The 24,294-nt window shown below is 36.9% G+C and overlaps 1 protein-coding gene across 1 annotated transcript; it reads left to right on the forward strand.

Moving 5' to 3' along the window:
- The first annotated feature begins 151 nt into the window (after positions 1–151).
- On the forward strand, positions 152–9,219 carry tmem182a (transmembrane protein 182a). Its single transcript, XM_065292911.2, has 5 exons — positions 152–580; positions 2,949–3,075; positions 6,293–6,391; positions 6,813–6,950; positions 7,285–9,219. The coding sequence occupies exons 1-5, from the start codon at positions 449–451 to the stop codon at positions 7,509–7,511; spliced, it is 723 nt and encodes a 240-aa protein (XP_065148983.1). The 5' UTR covers positions 152–448; the 3' UTR covers positions 7,512–9,219.
- Positions 9,220–24,294: the final 15,075 nt, after the last annotated feature.

A 24,294-nucleotide genomic window follows, 5' to 3' on the forward strand; every position in this document is an offset into this window, starting at 1 on the left:
GATTGTCCTGCAGGGATATTTTGGTCCACACGTCTCCCGAAATCCTCTCCCATTCTCAAGCCACTCCTCTGTGAGAGGCAGCAGGCACCTTCACTCAACAGACCAAAATAGCCCAATTGGCAGCTCTACAGAAGAGTCTGTATACATGAAACCCACTCCCCATCAAATGTCAGATCCAGCCCTGACACCAATCCTCTGGATGGGGGGAAGACAGGTTTTTGACACACACGCACAAAGACTCTGTGGCAAGGAAGAGTCCTGGAACAGCCAACTGTGTTCATATAATTTATAAACATAGCGCAGCTGGACCAGAAGGAAGAATTGACATTTTCACACAGACTGTGAGGAGTTACATCATTTCTGAATCTGTTTCATGCAGGAAAGAGGAGAGGCTATTTGAAACAAACACGAGACAGTCAAAAAAAGTTGCACTCTTGGTATTGTCATCATGAAGTTACATGTGGCACTATTTTTCGCCGGGCTCTTCGGTGCCTTGGCAACACTATTTATTCTCTTGTCATTTGGCACGGACTATTGGCTTCTGGCAACAGAGACGTGCAATCCACACGGAGTGTATAAGGTGGGTGCTGCCGTTTTTTATTCCTTAACAGTAAAGAGAGATTGATATTAGACATTATCAGAAGACTATATAGCAAGACAGTCTCTATGTAAAAATAAAAACTGATTTTTTCCAGAATAATCTATTTAATTACATTTCTTTTTTTAGTGTAAAGTAAACTATGTTAGCACAATCCTTTTGCTTTTCGATTTAAACTATTCAAGCACTCATGGTCCTATTTGGGTCTCAGCAATCATATGACAGTCCCTGTACATCACTATTTACACACTTTGTGTAGCTATAAAAAAGATTATCACATGCTGCCGTGTGATACTACACTTCATATTGAGCAATGAAACTGGAATCTCAATGCAATGTCTATTCATAGGAGTCACACATAAATTTGGTTTGGAAGGGACATGCTCGCTTGCATGTTCATTCTAAAACATATCTTTGGCATGGCGAGATGGATCTGATTGATAAAAAGTTATGAATTAATGCTGGATAATTCAAAGTGGTTACACTGTAGTTGTTTTAATACTTGGATAAGTTGCAGAAAGGATCGGAAAAACATGATTTCCAATGAACTGTGAATGGATAATTTTTAGAAAAAAACTCTACTGTATAATCTTCATGCTTTTCTATCAACCACAAGTCAAAATATGTACCGCAGCTGTCACTGGGGCAGTACCCTTTAAAAAGGTCCTAATATGTACCTTGAGGTACAGACATGTATACATTTGTAACCAAAACCTACTGTACTATGTGCCTATTATGAACTCCTTAGGTGCAAATCTTTACTTTTTGAAATGGTACAGGCCTGGTTACAGCTGGGGTACATATTTTGACCTTTCTTTCTGACAGCGTATACTCTGGAAAATCCTGCCTAAACTTCATAGCTGTGTTTTGAAATAGGATAGCTGAGATGGGCTCCGATGTTCATTAGATTCCAAGCTGCATTTGGACAATCTGGTCAAGCTTTAACATTGTGAAAATATGGCCTATATAGACAGTGTTGGGCTTGTTACTCAAAACATTAAATTTACAGTTACTTCTTTCAAAAGTAATCATTTCTTTTTACTCCCAGCCAACAGTAATTAGTATACATTAACATTACTTTTTCATTAAACCCAAAAAAAATTGGTAATTGCATATTTTTTGCGGTCTGTGAATCCATGAAAGCTATATAAATGAAGAGTACTAGCTCAAGCATTTTTTAAACAACATATGTAATTTAATAAAGCAGTATTATACAGTAAAATCTGCAAGGCGGTGGAACCAACCAAACATTTTTTGACAATGGTGGCCAGTAGTCGATTTTTCGATTAATCGTTTTTAATATCGTGGTCAATTAAAAATCGATTCACAAAGGCCACGAATCGATTTTTTTTATGTAATAACCTGATCCTTTTTATTTATTTATGTAAATAAAATGATCCTGTTTGATCAAGGAATGCGACTGTTTTGACTTTTTCAGCATGCATTTTTCATCTTGCACCAAAATTTTATTGTATTTAACATAATTGTATGCATTTGAAAAATAGAGATGGGTTCTGTTTTAATGTACCCAAGTGTACCTAAAATAAAAAAAGTGCAATATACAGGTTGGTGGCTCTTAATTTCTTTTGATTAATTACCCACTTGTAAACTTATGTTCACTGTTTTTTTAATAAATAAAGTATTTTATTAAATCTATATTCATTGAGTTGAATCGAGAATCGAGTATAAAATCGGCCCGAGAATCGTAATCAAATCGAGAATCGTAATCGAATCGATCCGACAGCTTATGAATCGAAATTGAATCGATCCGGAACATCTGAATCTATACCCAGACTTTTTTTTCAAGGACTCACGATGCAAAGCTCGTCACAACATGTATTTAGCCCATTGTGTGGCTCGTCATGTCAAAATATGTGTTTGGTGTGTCGTGAACCTATGTGCATCACGCGTGATGTCAAAATACGTGCCTGCTGCAGATAAAAAAGACACTCTATGTTTGCCAGATACTCGCTTGATCTCATGTGGAATCAGAGTTTAGTGTTAAGTTAGTGTCTTACGAGTATTTTGTGAACTTGAACGCATCTTTTTTCATAAACCGTTTCAACGCATGTGCAGCAGGCTCGTATTTTGACATGACGCATAATGCAAATGGTTCACATGACGCACCAACCATATAGTTTGACATGATGAGCACATATTTTAAATTTGCGCCCCTCGGAAGAGAAGTCACCGGCCGTCACTGCTCTTTGACTTACATTTCTTTGAAACATGAATTACAAGATCCCACCCAAAGACCAAGACAGTCAAGCAGTGTTTATAAATGTAATAATTTTACTGGCTCCAGAACAGGTGTCCATTGATCCATGACCTCTTCTCTGCTCCCTCACAGAAAGATGATCCAGTGGATAGTAATCAAGACCATCAGAACATCACCTTTCACCATGAGGGTTTTTTTTGGCGTTGTTCCTTTGAAGACAAAATGAGCAGGGATGACAACTTGTGGAATTTCTGGTTTGGTGAGGAATTAGATTTTATAATATAGCATTATGTACATCAGTGAAACTGTCCTCCAGAAATAACGACCTGATAGTTTGTTTGTACAAGCACCATATTTTGACCTCAAGGTACGTGTAAGGAATTAATGCCCTCTAGCGGCCAGCAGCTAATACAACCTGTAGTTACGTTTTAAGGTTTTTGCCTAGTTTCATAAACATTTATGGTTTTAAAGATATTTTGGAGCATCTAACCCCACCCTTACGCTAAACCAGGGCTATTCAATTCCAGTCCTGGAGGGTCGGTGTACCACAGAGTTTATTACCAACCCTAATCAATCACTGTGGGAAACTGGCCCTCCAAGACCGGAATTAAGTATCCCTGCACTAAACCCAACCACTTAACCAGTCAACCACATAAAACACAACAAACAAGTAAAATTACAGTCACAGGTATTTATTATTGCATAAATTGACAAAAAAAACCTACAGCTTCACATTCTTAGCTGACGTAATGATGCAATCAGTCACGATTTTCATCGTTTTTATTGATTTTAAGTCGATCTGTTGACCTCGGTAAACTTGAAATATTTTAAGTACTTTTTGAAAAAGCTGTGACTGTTATATGTATGCTATTATAAATACAACTAATCCTGGTGGTTTACATTGAAAATCATATCCCAGTGCATGTCATCATAGCAAAAATACACCCCAATATATCATTTCATACCCTAATTTATTAAGTTTCACCTGCTGCCGGTAGAGGCGCTAACATGTGTTGGTCGTATTTGGGGAATGGACAAAATTACCAAAACAATCTTATGGGGATATGTTAGTCTCGCATAGCCAAACCTTCAATACTGAAGGTCTGGTGTTTTTCGCTGCTTTTTCTGGACAAAGCCCGCCCACGAGCTGTTTGACCGACATGTCAAACAACCAATCACAATTTGTTTTGTCTAGCGTCACATTTCGGACTACCCACAATAACGAGCCGGTTTGCATCAAGTCAGCTATTGAAATAACAAGCCAACCGAATAGCATCTAAATAAACAACATTACTCACCACAATGTTGTGCACTTCATCAACAGCCACACCAATGAGACGCTCCCATTAAACGTCTGTTTGAAGCATATCTCTTCGCTTTGTAACACCTACAAGCAATTCAGGAGAACCAAACTTTTTGACTCCACTAACTGCCTCAGGCAAAACTCTTGGACGTCTTTTAGACAGTCTTTGCCGCGAACTTTGCATATTTTTGAGAATCCGATGTTTAGCTGATCATGATAACTGGTCATTATTATTCACGTGAACACGACTGATTCTCTTCCTCAATGGAACGTAAGGGCTTTGTTTTCCAGGGACCGAAAATAATCGCGACACTCCCATCTCCTGAAAATCCGGTATATTTCAACCAATCAAAGACGACTTTGACATTCTCACAGGGTTTCCAGAAAAGTTTACGAAAAACATCAGACGTTTAGCCAACAGTCTGTGGCTGAGACTAGGGATAGGTTGACATCAGTTGTGGTTTTTCAAGAACAAAAACTATTACGGTGGAGGATTTCAAAAAACATAACGCTGTGCGTGTGATGCTATTTTGGAAAGTATAAAGTGCTCATAGTATTTGAAAAGATATTATTTTGCCCGCATGCTGAATGACCTCGAAACTCCGGGTGAGACACAAATATACATGTACACCAAAGGTCTGTGAGCTGTTGCCCTGCAGAACGTCACAACAGGTTTAAAAGGCTATCAAGAAGTTTAAGATGCTTTTAAGTCCTTTTGAGAAATTTTAGGTAACGCTTTAGATTACAGCCCGGAAAGTACTGCGTAAGTACAGCGAATTTACAGCATATGTTTCTGTAATTATAGTTTACTTATAAAGTACGTACGTGTAATTATAAGGGAACAATTTATAATATTTGGGGAATAAAGGGGTAACAACCAGGAAAAATACAAATAATATATGCAGTAAAGTACTGCATAAGTACAGCGAATTTACAGCATACATTTCTGTAATTATAGTGTACTTATAAAGTACGTACGTGTAATTATAAGGGAACAATTTATAATATTTGGGGAACAAAGGGGTAACAACAAGGAAAAATACAAATAATATATGCAGTAAGTATTTTAGATTACTAAACAACAAAACTTGAAATTCAGTTAATGTGTTTATGCTATACAATACAATTTATTTAGAATTTTCAATAAAGGTTACTTACCTTAAGAAAGAAAAAGAGTACAGGAATTTGTTGGGTCATCAAGCAAAATTAAAAATAGGCAAGACAACTATGGTGAAAACAAAGCAAGCAAAACTAGAACTACACTCTTAGAACGAATGTGTTAAAAACAACACATTAGTGTTGATTCTGGGACGACACACTAAATGCGTTGTCCCAGAATCCACCCATCTCTGTGTTATTATGAAAACAACACATTTTGTGTTACTTTTAACACAACTTCTGTCATTTTAACACAAAATCAACACAAAATGACACATAATGTGATAAAATTACACATAATGTTTTAAAAACTTAACACACAAAGATGTGTAAAAAATTAACACATCCTTTCTAATAGTGTATTTTCTGTAGTTACTGTGTAAATATACCATTGTTTTGTGTTGTTACAGTCTAAAAAATTCAAAGTCAAAAAATTTTACCCCCTTGTTTCACGTAGTAGGAGTAAGTACAGAATCTGCGGGCTGTAAATCAAAGTGGCACTTGTTACCCCCCTTGTTTCACGTAGTTACAGAGTAAATACAACATCTGCGGGCTGTAAATTAAAGTGGAACTTGTTACCCCCTTGTTTCACGTAGTTACAGAGTAAATACAACATATGCGGGCTGTAAATTAAAGTGGCACTTGGTACTCCTTTGTTCCGAAAATATTATAAATTGTTCCCTTAAAATTACACGTATGTACTTTATAAGTACACTATAATTACAGAAATGTATGCTGTAAATTCGCTGTACTTATGCAGTACTTTACTGCATATATTATTTGTATTTTACCTGGTTGTTACCCTTTTATTCCCCAAATATTATAAATTGTTCCCTTATAATTACACGTACGTACTTCATAAGTAAACTATAATTACAGAAACATACGCTGTAAATTCCCTGTACTTATCCAGTACTTTCCGGGCTGTAATCTAAAGCGTTACCAAATTTTACATTACAATAAACAAAACATTTAAAAACTTGTATTAATGCACCACTTTTTATTCTTCCTTCAGAAAATCTGGCACATGCAAAGGTATGCAATATTGCATTTCTGCTCCCGTTTCCTATTCCTGACCAGACCTACAACTCCACCAGTTATCAGTCTGCCATAAGTAAGACTTTTTACATTTAAGCTTTTTTCTTATTGTTTACTGCACTTTTGAACTATTCAGTCTATTCAGTTTGTCTAGTTTGATACTTCAGTTAGTACCATTTAATAAGGTCCAAATATGTACCATTCAGGTACCGATATGTAATAATTTAGAACATTTGAAGTACTAATTTTCACTTTTTAGGTACAAAAGTATACTTTGTAAAATAATACCACCCCCAGTGACAGCTTATGGATAAAATCAAGTCATTAATTAATGTTAAATATCCTGCTTCACTTCTACACTGACTGTGAAGGTCTATAGTGACATTATTGTTTACAAAAGTCTTTGTGCGAATCACTGTACAACTTTACTATACTAGGGTATAAGCTACTGTAACTGTAAAACGTACTGGCCTGTGTTAATTTTTATTATTATTTAGTCTACAGAGGCTTCTGGAGTGTCTCCATGTTGGTGGGTGTGGTCGCAGTGGTGGCTGGTGGTTTCATTATCATATGTGCAGCCCCGTTTACCAGTCATTGTCTTTATAAAGCAGGGGGTGGACTCTACCTCATTTCCGGTAAGTTTTTGTGAAGTAATACTAAGTGAATTACTTTTTTAGGAAGCCCCAAAACTGATGTCTATGAAAGCAAGCATTTCAGTAGACATTAGGATTCCTGTGGTTAGTGGTAGCATTGCATGTGCAACTAGCCTAATGCACTGTGAACCATGATTTAATTTAGGATTTTTTGTTTTTGTTTTTTAAAAGAATTTTAATTCAGAAATATTATTACCATCAAAATAAACACATGATCAAACAGAGCATCAGTAATGCATGTTGATCAATGCAATTCACTTATATGTTTCTATCACTATCCACTCCTTCAACTCTCTATGCTGTCTCTTTTCTCCAGGTTTCTTCTTTCTTGTTGTGACTGTGATGTATGTTATCTGGCTAAATGCTCTGGATGTGATGGGCTTGTATTATGATTATCAGACAAATCATAAGTGCCAATATTTTGCACTTGATATGAGTTACGGTCTCTCCTTCATGTTTGCTCCTGTGGGTGTGTTCTTCTGTTTACTGGCTGGTATTCTTTTCTTAGCCATTGGTCGTGCAATCCAGAAAAGTTACACCTAAACCCCATAAAACAGAGGAATGGTATTGTATGTTCAAGATATTGTACATTAAGATATCCACTATTAAAAGAGAACATATCTGGCCAATTAATAATTACTGATCTAAAACCTCTGAGGATGCTTTGGCTTATATGGTTAACTGTTACATGCCTTTGAATTTTGCAAATGTTGTTTTAATATCATTGCTAACCCGTGGGCTGTAAGCAGTACTGTAAACATAAATCATGGATGGTTTGGGATCACATGTTTGTGTGAGTGTTCATGTATAATTGCATTGCACAAAGCATTACATGATGGTAAATGTCATTTATGAACTGCTGCATTTTTTATTATGCCTGGAACAACAGTAGACTTATTTATGTCTGCTTGAACTTTAAGTATGCATTGTTTTATTTGCTTCGCTTTTTAAATGTTGATTTTCTGGCTTTTTTAAAGGATTTTTTGTCCACTGGCTTTGAATGAACTACACAGTTGTATTAGAGAGCATTGTAGTTTGATATACTCAGCTAACCTGAAACTTTGTTTAATGTATGCAGCTTGTTTAAACAGCAAAACACATATATTGGATATTTTGGGTGAATGTCACTCAAAATAATCCAGTCAAAACAGGTCATAAATCCTTTAGGCTGAGATATGCTGGGATAAGACAGTGGGACAGTGGTTTTCAAACTGGGGGCTCTGAGATGGTGCCAGGGGGGGCCCCGGTTTAATAAAATTTAATAAAATTAATTAATTTATCATAAATTCTGTGTAATTAAATGTCAGAAAAATAAGGCTACTAACCAACAGTACATTGAATAATTAAATATGTTTTTTTTATTCCAATTTAAAGTTTTGGAATGTTTTATGTCATACATTTTCTGTGGGGGGCCTCGAAGGGATGCATCGTATACAAGGGGGGCCGCATGCTGAAAAAGTTTGAGAACCACTGCTCTAGGATAAATCCTTTTAAATATGTTTGAATGGACATTTCACTTCAAAATCAAAGTAAGGGAATAAGAAAGTTTAGTTTACACCATCAGAAAAACAGTCAAAAAAATGATCCCTAGCTGTCGGGCAGTACTCCTTAAAAAGGCCCTAATATGTACCATTTAATAAGATATATATTTGGTATGTATATGTACCCCTGAGGTACTATTATGAACTATTTAGGTGTACGTTTTGAAAGAGAACCGCTCCAGTGACAGCTATAAGGCCTGTTTTTTTCTGACAGTGTACAGAAATTAAAGCATGTTACAGAACCATTAAGATTTTTTGCATTGGTAAATTAATAAGTGTAATAAAATTAATTCCCTGTATATAAACATTTTTGGAATATTTCTTTATTCTTTCTTTATATTGATGTAGTATTCAATGTTGCTTTTTTACTTCCAGAATAAGATCAATTGTATATTAAAAAGCTGCATAACATGATTCTAATGATAATCACTTTTGAGAAAAAGGAAATCCAAGTAAAATGTTTGGAAGCCTATATAGTATTTATTCTATTCTACTAAGAAAACATGAATATGGTAACTGAAAACTGATGTCACAAAGTAATACATCTTAATGGTTCTAAAAATCTTTAATTTTACTTATCCAAAAAAAATTGTGGGGAAAATAAATGTTTTGTGCCATATTACCTTTGTAAATAACTGTAATGGTGCTAAGAATTACAATTGGCATGTGATATTTCAAGATTCATTAAAGGATTAATTTAAAAAGAAAAATGTCTCCGTAATTGTTTATACTATAAAACCAGCCCGACCTCACAAGAATTCTACATATTTTACGAGTTGGCTAATTTGTATGAATTCATACGAAGTTAATCGTGCAAAAACGTATGATTATCATAAAATAAAATGATAACGACACCCCACCCACAAAACAAATGCATCCTAACCCATACCAAAAGTCAGTCAGTGATTATTTAATAGATATGTAATCCAAAAATAAATGAAACAGCCCCCCCAAATAGAAATAAAATTAAGTAAATAAAGTAGTTAAAAACAACATAAATTCAAGGTTATTTTGCCTCTACAAATGGGTTTTTCTGGACTATATCGGGTCTTCATGGCAATTCTTACGGATTTTATGTGGCTAATTTGTATTAATTCGTATGGCAACATTTGTACATTTTTGCACAATTTGCTTTTGTCCCAGTGATGTTGGGGTTAGCGGTGGGGTTTCGTTATTGTTTTTTTACTATAACAACTAGTAAAATGAGATGAGGCTGATTGGGTCTAAAGTTAACATAGACGTTGAAATGATGGCAATTGCTTGCTGTGTATTTACAGTAGGATTCCATGCAAATCAGACAAAGCACTCGCTCCTACAGTACACTCTCAGAAATAAGGTATAAAAGTTGTCACTGGGATGGTACTTTTTAAAAAGTCCTAATATGTACCATTGACATACCAGTATATATCTCTGTACCAGTGTGTAACTTTGAGGCATCTTTACTTTTTGAAAAGGTATTTTCCCAGTGACAACTTTTGTACCTTCTTGTACCTTATTTTCTGAGAGTGTATGCTACAGTTTATAGATATCAACACAGTATGAGATTCAGAGTTAGTCTGAATACAAGAAACTAACAGGTGTTATAACAGCCGAAATGCTTAGAGATACTGTAGTGTACAGTATGACCCATCTATATGGCATGATCTATATGACAGCTGTTTGTACAATATTTGCTGTATGCTCTCACGCTCTATGACCACACGTGAAACACGTATGCATATCACCAACAAATGTTTTCAAAAATGTCTGCGGGCACAGCATGATCTCATGATCAGTGTTTTTCCAAATCGTCCGCATGAGAATTCACTCAGAGTCTGTGTATCTATTTCTGCGTGTTTGTATATGTTTGACTGTCACTCTTCAGTATGTCTGTGTATGTATTAAGTTTCACTAGAGCCAGCTGTACACCTCCTGCAATGCTGGATGGTGTGCTATTTAAAGATTTAGGATCATATTACACATGAGAACCAAACTAAGTGTTCATCTATGAGTGCTGTAGATCAGAACACTGCTAATGTGTATAAGCTGCAGATGGTAAGGATTTTGGTCATGAGTTTTGCCATGCATGAGTTTGACCCTTTTTTATTTTTTTAAAGGAGGGCTGCAGTTAACACATGACCTGCAAGATGGGCCCTAAATAACCTTACCAAAACATATCATAATTATGATTTGACTTTGTAAAACAGATGACCGTCATTTGCATGTTCATAATAGCACCTTATTAATTATTTATTTTATAAATCCATACTTGTTTCCTTTAGAAATTGTAGTGTCACCTTACATTTTGCCACTAGAGGTCACTGTTACATGAGAAATCAAGGTACAGCCAAAACTACTTCACAACAGTACAAAAGTAGACCTATATGTAATATCAGTGTTTAAGTGAAGCATCAGACATCAGTTAATATACAACTATGAATAAATATTTATTTTTTCCATTTATGCAAATATGTATGCAAATACAGTACACATATACACATGCTATGCTTGCAAGCGAACAAACATTTCTGCCTTTTCTGTTCATGTGAACTTGGGCTCACAGGCATATATGTTTACAGTACACAAACCCCTTGGTACCAGATGTTTGGATCCAAATGCACCGCTTCAGGATCTTCAAATCACTGCAGATACACAAAATGTGCATTTTAACAAATCTGTCTTTCTAAAGGTTTTTTCTAGGAGGGAAGTATGAATCAGTCAGTCAGTGAATTCATTACGTGAAATTAAATATGGACCTCGTCCTAAAGAAGCAATGTCAATACATGCATGTATGTGTGCACGGCTGGATGTACAAGTCTGGGTAAAATGTCATTAGTTTGTCACAGTCCCTGGTGATTGTTGTATAGTTCCACATGATTAGGTTATATAATGTAATACATGATAATGAGCATAAGTTCACAACAGTAAACTGAATACTGTGAAAGACTGCAACAGAACGGTACCTGACCTCAAGACCTCATACACAGCTTCATGCTTCAAAATTTGTATCATTGTTTCAAACACAACATTAGAAAACACACACAACTTTGTACTTATATGATTACAAAAATCAATGTACTCATACGTAACACAGACTAAGCCTAGAATTTTAGCTACAGTATAAACATTAACTTTACTAGTCATTTTGAGTATCAACACCCCATAGGAAAAGTCACAAATACGATTTAATATCTGTGATTTATCTCTTAAACATCAATGTAATATCAGTGCAATAAAGATTAAATAGGAAATGTTGCTTAAGTTTTTCTGCTTTTTAGGTATTTCTGTGATTTTGTAAGTGACCTTGAAAAATCAAAGGAAAAGATTTAAATATGAATTCAGACATTTTACATTTGTGTCCCGGTCTGTGAAAACCAAGTTAAAATTTTTGTAATTTCCTGTTTTCTACATAAAGTCATCATAATATAAAGAACATTCTGTGAGAATATAACCTTGATATATTTATTGACTGACTGAGTAAGGTCATGTCAAAGACTTAAAATGAAATCAATAATTTAAATCAAACTTTGATGCTCCAAAAAAGGAATAAGATTATGAGACTTTAGCCTGGATTTCACAGACAGGGTCACATTTGTCACATCTTGTCCATTTCTTCAAAGTTTTATAAGCTATTTATCATAAGCTAAAGACAAAGTTGATTTTCCCTGAAATTGCTTTGATTTTATATTGTCACACACATCTCAAATGACAGCATTCACTCATGATAAAGGAAGGGAGGAAAAATTTAATACTTACTGAATAGAATAGAATAGCACACAACACAAGCACATACAGTAATAAAAGTTTATAAAATAAGACTCAAAGCAGATTCATGCAAATCATCTTTCACTTGCATGCAGATATTTACTATTGATTCACAACTTCACAAGCTATAATCCTTTACTGAAGGTGAAATGTAAGTTTAAATGATTTATGTCACTCCTGAACACTGTCACAATTGAACTCTTTCATGTACTCCCAACATTGCTAAGCTTACACAAGAATATATTTTGCGCTGTGTTTGCGCTCTACCCCTTTTCAAGTTTTCCTGAAGCCCTATTTATATAAAGCTTTGTAATCTCTTTTGACGTTTAGTTAGATTTAGTTCATTTTGCCCCTCAGAATCTTGCAAGAATTTGACTTGCATGAAACAAAATGGCAAGTCTTATTAAAGACTGCTCTTTGTTTAGAACTGATTTAACATAATTTCAGAAACGGCTTGGAAATAATGAATAAACAATAGGCTATGCTAATGCACGTATTAATGCGGAGCACGGGCAAATAATTAAGACTTATAATTCAAAATGAACTGTGGCATGGGCATGAAGCTGCTTAGGTAAGAATAAAAGCCCCAAATTTGTTTGACTGGGTTGAAAGCATTCATGGATTGGAAGAGAATAATCTGGTACTATTTTATGATTTCGGCTCAGTGTTACTCTAATACAATGTTTTATTATTTGTAATGCACACATCAAAATGTGAGCCAGTCTGTGAAAACCCAGCTAAAGTAATTTGTGTAATTTTTTGTTTTTTTACATAAAATCATCCTACATAATGTTAAGAACAATCTGTGAAAAATAACCTTGATATCTTAAATCTTGAGTAAGGTCATGTCAAAGATTGAAATCAAAGTGAAATCAACCTTTGGTTCTCCTCATCTCATCATTAGATTATGAGACTTTAGCCTGGATTTCACAGACAGGGGCATAAATGGTCAAAAATATAAAATTTCAAGCTTTGTGAAAAATGGTCGCTGTTTCCATAATGAAAGTATGTCACTCAGTTTTTCTCAGTACTGCGATATATTTCTCAGATCAGAATTGAAATTCTCAAAACTACCTGTTTAATTTTCACATCATTGTGTCCCAAAAAGCAGTTTCTCATTTCTTTGAAGAAGTTGCAAATGCTTTGTTTCATCCATGCAAATGACTATGTACAATTTTCTGCTGTTTACATTAACAGTTGCTTATGTCATGTTGATCAAGATGTATTATAATGGGACTCTGTTGAATATTCTCACACCCCACAACATCTCGGCATTAGTTCATTGTCTTTACATGCAAAATTGATGAACAAGTTGTCATAATACGTCAAGCATATTTCTATACATTTCGATACTTTTTTCTAAATCTATCCTGAATTTGCCTTCTCATGAACTGGCAAGTATATATAAATCTGGAGCACAACACAATGTTATAATGTCTGACAATGGAAGGACAAAATTGTATTCAGATGATTGCGTCATACAGTAGAGATCACCTTTTGACCTTTTAAGACACTCTCTACAGGGATCTCATCCTTGAACACGAGAGGGGTCCTATTGGAGATGAGCTGCTGATAGTACCAACATCATCAGGCAATGGTTTGCGGCCCACAACAGGATGCTGATGGAGTTCCTCTCTCCCTCTCTCAATTTCTTAACCCCATTGAGGAATTTTTCTCAGCATGGAGATGGAAAGTATATGATCACCAGCCAGATACACAGATGACCCTTCTGGCTGGCATGGATGCAGTGTGTGATGACATCTAAAAGATTCTTTCCACACGTCAAAAGGTGTAAGACTGCACTGCAATTCCTACAGCACTGCATGTACAGTTTTCCCTAAGGAAGATTGTCATATGTTCACATTCCTACTATTTTTTTTCTTTGTGTTATGCAGTGCTGTCTTTTCCTTTCTGTATGGCAATGACATGGTCTGTCAACGAATTATAGTACAAACAGTAAAAGCGTAAATGTAAATCTTGTCCAGTCTCTTGCAATCAAACTCCCACATACACTAAAATGTAACCTACAATTGACAATAATTGTCATCAAAACTTTAGCCATAGTTTCAAGAACATCCCTCCAGAGAACTAAGAATTTTGAGCGAGAGACTGGCTTTTGCAGGTAATCCATGATGTTTTGCTATTTATAAAAATTGTTTTGAGAAATGTACCAAAGGGACTGAGAAAAACTGTAAGATCCAAAGTTACAAAAAAAAAAAACACACACACTAAAAGTAATCCTTAATTTAATTTTGCCAGCCATACATACTCAGAAAAAGGCATACATTTGTTGTTCTTTTTTCACATTTTCTAGGTTGATAGAAGTTCTGGGGACCTAATTATAGCATCTAAACATGAAAAAAGTCAGATTTTCATGATATGTCCCCTAAAAGTTACTAATAGGGACCATGTATATACATCTGTACGTATTGGGTACCAGTGACAACCTTTGTACCTTTATAAGGTTGGGAACAAAAAGTGCTGTACCCAAAAGTTGCTTTCCTACTGCAGTGGCTACCAACCTGAAGTCCAGACCCTTCTTATGGGAGCGCCAAAGTTCACGGGTGATCCGATGTCATCTGAGCTCAAATAAAGATGCATAAAATGTTACACTAATAGTTTTATACACATTTAACAAAATCTTATGTTTGCAATGCCAAGATATGGTAGTTAAATATACACAATTCAATTTTGCTCGCTCCATGCCAACATGCTTGTCTGAGGGGAAACATGAGGAAATAAATTGGGAACCACTACCCTACTGTACATTACTGTACAAGAGCATCCAGTACATTAAAGCTCCCGTTCTTTCTGTGTTTTTGAAGCTTTGATTGTGTTTACAGTGCGCAATATAACATGTGTTCATGTTTCACGTGTACATTTTATTCTACTTATCTACTTATCTGTATATCGCTGTTTTCACTGTCCTCAAAACGGGCTGATGTCTTCCTTGTTCTATGAAGTCCCTCCTTCAGAAATACGTATCGAGTTCTGATTGTGTAGTTTGTTTAGTGTGTTATGATTCGATAGCAGCTTAGCTTGCCGTTAGCTTAGCTGGCGACTGACGTGGGTTCAGAAATGGGATCAGAAAGAACGTGACCTTAAACATAAAGTCTCACAGGCATAAGAATTAGAAAGTGAGGACAGAAGTTTCATTTCTGGCTGAACTTTTGAAATTTCTGTATTTGTAGTTAAGCAAACGCCTCAGATGAGCAAAGTGGCCCTCATGCCACTTATATTTAACATCTGAGGTGAAAATAAAAGGGCATGTATATATCTCACCATGTGACCCATTTCCAGTTGCCCACATCTTCCCATTGGTTCACCAGCACACAAAGGGTTATCGAGGGCTGTTGCTCCGCCGCGCGAGGCTTTTGATTTTAATTGCAGTTGCACTCATCTGCTCCTCTTCACTCAAAGGCTCAAATGCCCCATTTGAGATCTAGTGCATGAGAGATGCTGTTTTCTTTTTTCTCCTTTTTTTAATACCCCCTCCCCTCCTCCCCCTTTCCTCTTCTTAAAGCTTGCGATACATTAAAAGGTGTAATCCAACTGAAATGGAAATTGCGCTTCTTGAAAACAAATGATGAGAGGACCACAGAGGGGCCTGCGTTGTGCTCCATCGCTGAGACCGCGATGGGGGTCTCTGTTTTAGACACAGATTATACTGGGCTTCTCATAGTGTCTAATGGTGGAGCTGCTAGGCAGGTTGATTACAAGGTTACGGTAAACAATCCTTTTCAGCACCACCAGGCAAAATTACATGTTGTGTTTATATGTGTGCACATAGTTTTTCTCCCATCATTTTGCCATGGAGTGTCAGGTGGTTGGTGGTGAAGTAGGGCCATAGGCTTTCGGATAATTATGTGCAATCAAGTGGTACGGGAATGATGTGGAAACCTTGTTTATTGGCACATTGTGCTTCCTGCAATAAGTTGCTTGTCAGACGTGTAACATGCTTTAGACCAAAGGCCGGTGTTTGTTGACGAGTCATGGAGTTTGTTGCGCTCCATAATTTTTATTTTTTGCCCTTCATAAGCTGCGCTTATAAAAATAGTGATTGAAAAATTGCCATATTTATGTACTACGGTATTTACATGGCACCAAGGTACCATGGTGTGCATCATTATTAATATCATGATTATAAGGTAGGCTACTGTATTAAGTGTTTTTCAGCCATTAAGCGTTTTTTTACCCGCTTAGATGTCTTAAAACACATAGCTTATTTTTGCGCTGATGTAATTTTCTCCGAAAAAGGAAGTTTGGCTGAGAAATATTTAATATTCAAAAAATAATAAAAACCTACACAGAAATTATATGGGTTTCCATTAAAACACCATTAGGAAACATTAGCGTTTAACATTATAAAACCTTTTTGTAGTTTATTTTGGGACATAGAAAATAATTTAATGATCCCACAGTGTCATTTTATTTTTTCGTTTAATCATCTTAGATTTACAAGTTGTTTCAGCTTTCTATTTATCTTGAGTACAGATAGTCTCAGCATCTCATCTTTTGTCAAGATGAATAATAGTTGAAAAAAGTTGAAACGACTTGTACATTTGAGTTGATTAAGCAAAAAAATGTAAGGCAGCAAAGATTTTTTTTCAGTGCACCATAATACCCAACACCTTCCAGTAAAGAGACCCACAAAGACTGTTATAGTTTCCATTTCAATCAATTAAATGCCCATTAAAACCATTAAATTGGCCACATTGGTGTTTTAGTTTATATCACTGTCTGCAATCTGATAAAAAATTATTTGTTTGTTCGACTTAAAAAAGAAAGTTACCTGGTTGCCATAAAATTGAATGTGTGTGGCTCGTCATGTCAAAATATGTGTTTGGTGCACACGCGTCTAAAGTGTGAGACATGCATTGTTTAAACTCGGGTACAACAGGCATGTAGACTGTACGATGATGACACGGAAGCGGCAGCGTCACACGTTGCGCAACGTCACAAGCATGCGCTCGTGGTAAACAAATACCAGTACGCAGGTCGTAGCAGCAAACACACTGTGCGGTGATCATGCTGAATTTCTGACACTGTCAGAAAACTATCGTAGGTTATCTTTGGACGCAAGACCGGAAAAATGGCCGTCTTTGAACCTCTCTCACTGTACGACATAGGATCACCGATGAAGAGCCACGATAACAGAAATCGCGGCGATTGTTTCACGATGAAAATCTTTCATCTGGGACAGCCAATAATCGTGCAGTGTATCGCGGGCTTAAAGGGTTTATGATTAAAGAGACGCTCAGAGACTCTCCTCAAAAAAAAAAAAAAAAAAAAAACGACCCCATAAGTCGTTTGTGCAAGCACCTTATTACGACGTAAAGTGATGTATTAAGGCATTAGTGTATTCTAGCAGTAGTAGCTTATAAATACTACCTGTTGTTATGTTTGGGGGCCCTAAGCAACTTTGTGAGGGGGCCCTGCATCGTGTTCATAAAAAACATTCACTGTCTCTGCTTAAATGTAGCCATAAATGAAATGTTAACTAAAACACGTATTATCTTATAGCTGTACATTTTTTGCCACATGTACTTAGAAAACAAGGTCTACTGCCAAATATATTATTTTGCAAGAGATGTAGTATATTAGGGAAACAAATAAAATAAAACCATAATAGCTGTCGAATAAACTATAACAAACAACTCAATAGATTTTCCAATTTGTTTAAAAACTAAGGCATGATCAGACTCCACAGGTAAACATACCAAAATACATCAATAATTCTCTAAATATGCAGACATTAGACCTAATGTGCATTGTTTTAAAGGGGACATATTATGAGATTTTTTTTAAGATGTAAACTAAGTCTTAATCTAGGTCTGAGCAAAAGTGTGCCATTTTGGGTGTGTCATTTAAAATGCAAATGAGCAGCTGAAGTGCAAACACTGATCACAATGATGGTGGTTTGTTGTAATTGAAACGCAATTGTGCTGTCAAGTCCTTCTTTTCTCTCTCTTCTCTTTGAACTAAATGGCAGTGCTGTGGTTGGATAGTGCAGATAAAGGGGGCGGTATTACCTTATTATGACATCACAATAAGAGCCAAATTACAATGACCTATTTTTTCACATGCTTGCAGAGAATGGTTTACCAAAACTAAGTAACTGGGTTGATCTTTTTCACATTTTCTAGGTTGATAGAAGCACTGGGGACACAATTATCGCAGTTAAACATGGAAAAAGTCAGATTTTCATAATATGTCCCCTTTAAAATGCTAACAAGAGTCACACAACATCTTGCATTTTTTTTAACATGTATGAAAAATTTTGATTATCAATTTCTAACAAAACACACTGGATCTAGGGCTTTGTACTACAGTTTTTGTTATAAATTCATTGCATGGTTAGTCAAGACTAAACAGGAATTTACAACATTAATGTGTTCTTTTTACTTTTTATCTTTTTACTTTACCTTTAAGGCGCTTGCGTTTCCTGCTCCGAGCTTTAAACCAAATCTATAAGAAGATTTAATGGATTATAATGGATCAGACTGCTTGGTATAATTTCTAACGGCTCTCGAGGCACAATGATGTCACTCGCCAGCTGGTCTGTGCAGCGCTGCCTGAAGTTAAAAACAAGGGGGCCCCATAGTGGTGCGGGGCCCTACGCAGCTCGCGTAGCCTGCGTATAGTGGGGATCGGCTCTGGTTTTAAGTTTTTTGCCTTATACATCATATTAGACATTTAATTTTATGAATTTCTAAATGTAGAAACGTTTCATAACATTTATCACATTCTAAGCTGATAGATGATGTTGACCTCGGTACTGTACACTTGTTATATTTTAAGTACATTTTTAAAAAGTTGTGACTGTTTTGTATGCTGTGTTTATATTATATAATAAATAAATGGGTGCGCTTTTTGCCCTAAATGCCAGAATAGTGTAATGTGTATGTTACGCCCCGTCTAGGGGAAAAGGGTGCAACATGAAAGACTCGAGAAAAATTGTGCATCTTCTTGTAGTAGGACAGCCCCGGCACCCGTACCACTGGCATCCACCTCAAGCTTAAAGGGTTTAGAGAAGTCAGGGGCAGTTAAAACAGGAGCATTGCACAACAAATTTTTCAAAGACTCAAAGGCAAGTTCACATTTAGAGTTCCAGTTAAAGGCGACAGCTTTACGAAGGTTATCTGTGAGAGGCTTTACAACATCCGAAAAATTCTTACAGAAACTTCTGTAGTAACCAGCCATTCCAAGAAAACGTCTAAGTTCTCTCTTAGACTTGGGCACAGGAAACTCAGCAATAGTCTGAACTTTAGCTTCTAAAGGGCGGATGGTACCATGACCAACCTCCTTACCCAGATATTTGACAGTGGCATGACAGAATTCACATTTTGCTAAGTTAAGGGTAAGATTAGCAGTTTGAAACCTTGAGAACACTTCTTCCAGGGTGTGCAAGTGACTACTCCAAGTATCTGAGTAACACACTACATCATCAAGATAAGCCTCACAATTTTTAACACTGGATAAAACTTGATTCATTAAACGTTGGAAGGTGGCTGGGGCATTTTTGAGGCCAAAAGCTAGGACTTTATATTGCAGAAAGGCATCCGATGTGGCAAAGGCAGAGATCTCAGAAGCACGCTCTGTAAGCGGCACCTGCCAATACCCTTTAAGCAAGTCCAACTTAGTCACAAACCTGGCACTTCCAATACGATCAATACAATCTTCCATTCTGGGAAGAGGGTAGGAATCTGATTTAGTTATTTGATTGACCTTTCGGTAATCAGTGCAAAAACGTGATGTTCCATCAGGTTTTGGAACCAACAAACATGGGGAACACCATGGACTAGAGCTTGGCACTGCCAAACCATTTTCAATTAGATATTGGGTTTCTTGTTTCATGATTTCACGCTTTACAGGATTAACACGATAAGCGTTTTGCTTAACAGGAAAATGATCACCAACATCAATATCATGTTTTAACACATTAGTCACAGTAGGTACATCTGAGAAGAGGGTGGAATATTTGTCAATTAACTGTACAAGTTCATTTTGAGATGACTTAGACAAATGTGAAAGCTTAGAACTAAGAGTTGCAAGAGCTTCAGAGTTCTGTAAACGAGCACCAGAAAGACAAGCACTTCCTAAATGAAGACCATCCATACAGGGAGAATATTCAGAAGGAGCCACATCCACAGACGTTACAACAGCAGGAGCAGACACTGGAGAATTGGCAGAACCTTTAGAGTTAGGACGAGAGACATACAACTTAAGCATGTTTATGTGGCATACACGAGTCTTTCTTCTTTCAGGAGTTTGCACTACATAGTCAGTATCACTTAACCTCTCTTCAATCACATACGGCCCTGCAAACCTTGCTTGGAGAGCTGATCCAGGCAAAGGCATCAAAACAAGAACTTGATCACCAACCTTGAAAGAGCGTTGAACAGACTTTTTGTCAAATCTGCCTTTCATGCGGGACTGGGAAGCTGCTAGGGACTGTTGTGCTAATTGCCACACTGAATGTAAACGTTCACGAAATGAACTCACATGATCTAGTACATTCTTAGAAGGGGTAACAGACTGATTTACAGAAAGTAATTGTTCTTGTAACACCTTTAATGGTCCACGCAGGGAATGGCCAAAAACTAATTCGGCTGGGCTGAATCCAAGTGATTCTTGAACTGCATTGCGAACAGCAAATAACAACAGAGGAACTTCTTCATCCCAATGTTTCTTATGATGGAGGCAGTATGTTCTGATCATGGTCTTAAGGGTTTGGTGGAATCTTTCAAGCACCCCCTGCGATTGTGGATGATAGGCACTCGAGACGCAATGTTGAATGTTGAGTTCCTTCATTACTTTACGGAATAATCTAGACATGAAATTTGAACCTTGATCAGACTGAATAAACTTGGGCAAACCAAATGTGGTACAAAATTTCACAATTGCTTTAACAATTGCAGGAGTTTTCAATGAACGTAGCGGGATGGCTTCGGGAAACCTAGTAGCAGAGCACATCAAAGTTAACAAGTAAGAGTGACCAGACTTGGACCTTGGTAAAGGACCGACACAATCAATCACAAGCTTCTCAAATGGTTCTTTCATCACTGGGATAGGCTTTAGGGTGCTGGTGAAATAACCTGGTTTGGTTTCCCAGCAACTTGACAAGCATGGCACGAACGACAATATTGGGACACAGTAGACTTCATTCCAGGCCAAAAAAAATGTTTCAGAAGATTATTGTAGGTTTTCTTAACACCTAGATGACCAGAAAGTTCATGGTCATGTGCCACACTCAGTACATAATCTCTGTAGGACTTTGGAAGAACTACCTGAAATACAGCACTCCAAACATGCCTCAAGTTCTCAGGACTCCATTTACGCATGAGCACTCCGTCATCTAAAAAATAAGCAACGGCATGATCTGATATTTCAGACTTATCAATCACAGCAGAAATACTCGAGGTCAAAGTTTCATCAGCATTTTGTGCCACAATTAATTGTTTCCTATCAAAAGGAAAGTCAAATCTAGGTCCCAAGTTTAAATTCTCTGAACAAACCTCCACAGTTGTATTCTCAGCATCAGGGAAATCAGAACTCATAAACGAATTAGAGAGATCAACTTCACATTCAGACTTACGAGCTTGCGCTCGGGTCACAACACAGGAATGGAATACATTTGGGAATTCCTGTGTCAACACATCATTTTCTGATACACAGGGTACATCTGTAACCTCAGGAAGACAAGAAACTTTGCTTCCAGCCAAATCATTTCCAAGAATAAGAGAGATTCCCTTCAGTGGCAACTGAGTACGTACAGCCACTTTAACTAAACCAGTCACCATATCAGAACGTAAGTATACAGTATGCAAGGGAACTCTGACTACACCAAGTTCAATTCCCTGAACTAAAACATCTGAATTACAACTGGACTGTGAAGAGAATGGGAGCACATCTGCAAGAATAAACGACTGTGCTGCACCTGTATCACGTAAAATACGTACTTGTTTGGATGCAGAGTCAAATTCAGTAAGTGACACTGCTCCTTTACACACAAAAGGTTCAAATGAGGGATCAATAGATATCAAAGATTCAAAAGAGTGAGTACGCACGAAGACTACAACTTTAGCACTTTGAGCTTTTCTCCGATTTTTCCGCTGCAACACCGGACAAGCAGCAATCAAATGTCCCTTCTCATGACAATAAAAACATTCACGCAACATCAATGGAGAATCAGAAGTCTGATCATCCTTTTGAGGAGCCATTTCTGTTTTAGAACTCTGTCTGCGATCTACAACAGTGTGATGTGAAGAACGTGGGGACGAGAAAGAAGCTTTATGCGTAAGCACAAACTCATCAGCAAAGACAGCGGCCTCTGACAGTGACGAAACTTTTTGCTCATTCAAATAAACTACTACCTTTTCCGAAATGCAGTTTTTGAATTCCTCCACTAAAATTAGTTCTTTCAACTGCTCAAATGTTGTAATTTTAGTAGCAGCACACCATTTTTCAAACAACGTGGTTTTCTCCCTTGCAAATTCAACAAATGTTTGACTGGGGATTTTCACATGTTTCCTAAACTTCTGTCTATAAGCCTCCGGGACGAGTTCATAAGCTCTTAACACAGCCGTTTTAACTGCATCGTAATCTAGGCTTTGCTCAAGGGTTAAAGCCGAACACACTTCTTGCGCTTTACCTACAAGTTTGCACTGTAACAATAAAGGCCAAATATTTCTAGGCCACTGTAATGTGGCTGCAATGCGCTCAAAAACTGTGAAATATGTATCAACTTCACTCTCGCGAAATGTAGGAACTAACGAAATTTGCCTACTAACATCAAAATCAGGACTTACTGGTAATGCAGGCGATGGCGTAGGGAGAGAAGAGGAGGCACTCACTGGACTCGGCACAGGAATATTTCCCCGTATCACAGGAGAAGATGGACGCCGAGGCTGCTCAGACTTTAGTTGAAGTTCAAGCTCTTTCAGCCGGATATCTCGGTTTGTCTCAAGCTCAACCGCTCGGATGTGTAACAGTTGGCTTTGGTATTTTTGTCGGCCTATTTCCAGTTCCAGTTCTTTCAACCGGATTTCCAACAGCTGATCTTTCGGTGAAGGATTAACGGGATCTATGCAAGCCCCATCGTCGGACTTGAACTCTGCCTCCACAGTGTCCAAATCCTCAGATAGTGCTGGAGACGCAACACCCGTAACCACATTCTCCCCAGGCAAGATCTGTTGTTTTACTAGCTCTGTGTGCAGTGCCTCTTTAATCACCCTTTTAAGCGCATTTCGAGGTACAACGATATCAAAGAAATCAGCGATTAACAGCAGATCATCTTTACGACATTTTTCAAATTGCTCTTCAGTGGGCGCAACCGTAAATATTTCAAGTTCAAACTTTGATGTCATGCCAATCTCTATATTTCCTCCCTCACAAAAGGAAAAACCCCAGGCAAACACAAACAAAAATAAACCAACAAAATAGCTTTGGCTAATAAAATATTTAGCCAGCGGACGAGCCCCCAATTTCATGTTACGCCCCGTCTAGGGGAAAAGGGTGCAACATGAAAGACTCGAGAAAAATTGTGAAGTTGAACAATGAAGAAAATATTTATTGAATTAAATTTGGGACTTATGATTCAGGAGCCGACTAAGCCAAAATAACAAACAAAAATTCCTTCTCTTAAAACCTCTTTCCTAAGCCCTAACCCAAAGTAAAGAAAAGAAAATACAATATACAAACCTTACTCCCTAATCAAATAAACAAAGATTAAACAAGTACAATAAAGAAAAATGGCGTCAGACTCCCTACTTTCCCAAATAAATAGTTTTTACAATATATATGGGCAGGCAATCAATATTAAAAGGGTATTCCAAAACTCAGCATCTTAAAACAGGCAAATAGGTCGGATTCTACAGAGTTATCTTAAGCTACGTTAGTTCTACAACAAACAGCACAATTCCTAGCACAAACAAACAGTCTCTTCCTAGAGGAAGTGATGACATGCTTTTTAAAGGAGTGTGCACCAATCAGGACATGGCACCAATCAGCATGCAGGAACCAATCAGGATGTTTCTTCC

The sequence above is a fragment of the Paramisgurnus dabryanus genome, chromosome 15, assembly GCF_030506205.2.
Source record: "Paramisgurnus dabryanus chromosome 15, PD_genome_1.1, whole genome shotgun sequence".
In the NCBI taxonomy this organism is placed as follows: Eukaryota; Metazoa; Chordata; class Actinopteri; order Cypriniformes; family Cobitidae; genus Paramisgurnus; species Paramisgurnus dabryanus.

What these genes read in the sequence shown, in the direction of transcription:
- tmem182a (XM_065292911.2), top strand. Translation starts at nt 449, where the DNA reads ATGAAGTTACATGTGGCACTATTTTTCGCCGGGCTCTTCGGTGCCTTG. An exon ending in CTTGTGGAATTTCTGGTTTG is followed by an intron (nt 3,076 to 6,292) that starts GTGAGGAATTAG and finishes TTCTTCCTTCAG; the next exon opens with AAAATCTGGCACATGCAAAG. An exon ending in CAGTTATCAGTCTGCCATAA is followed by an intron (nt 6,392 to 6,812) that starts GTAAGACTTTTT and finishes ATTATTATTTAG; the next exon opens with TCTACAGAGGCTTCTGGAGT.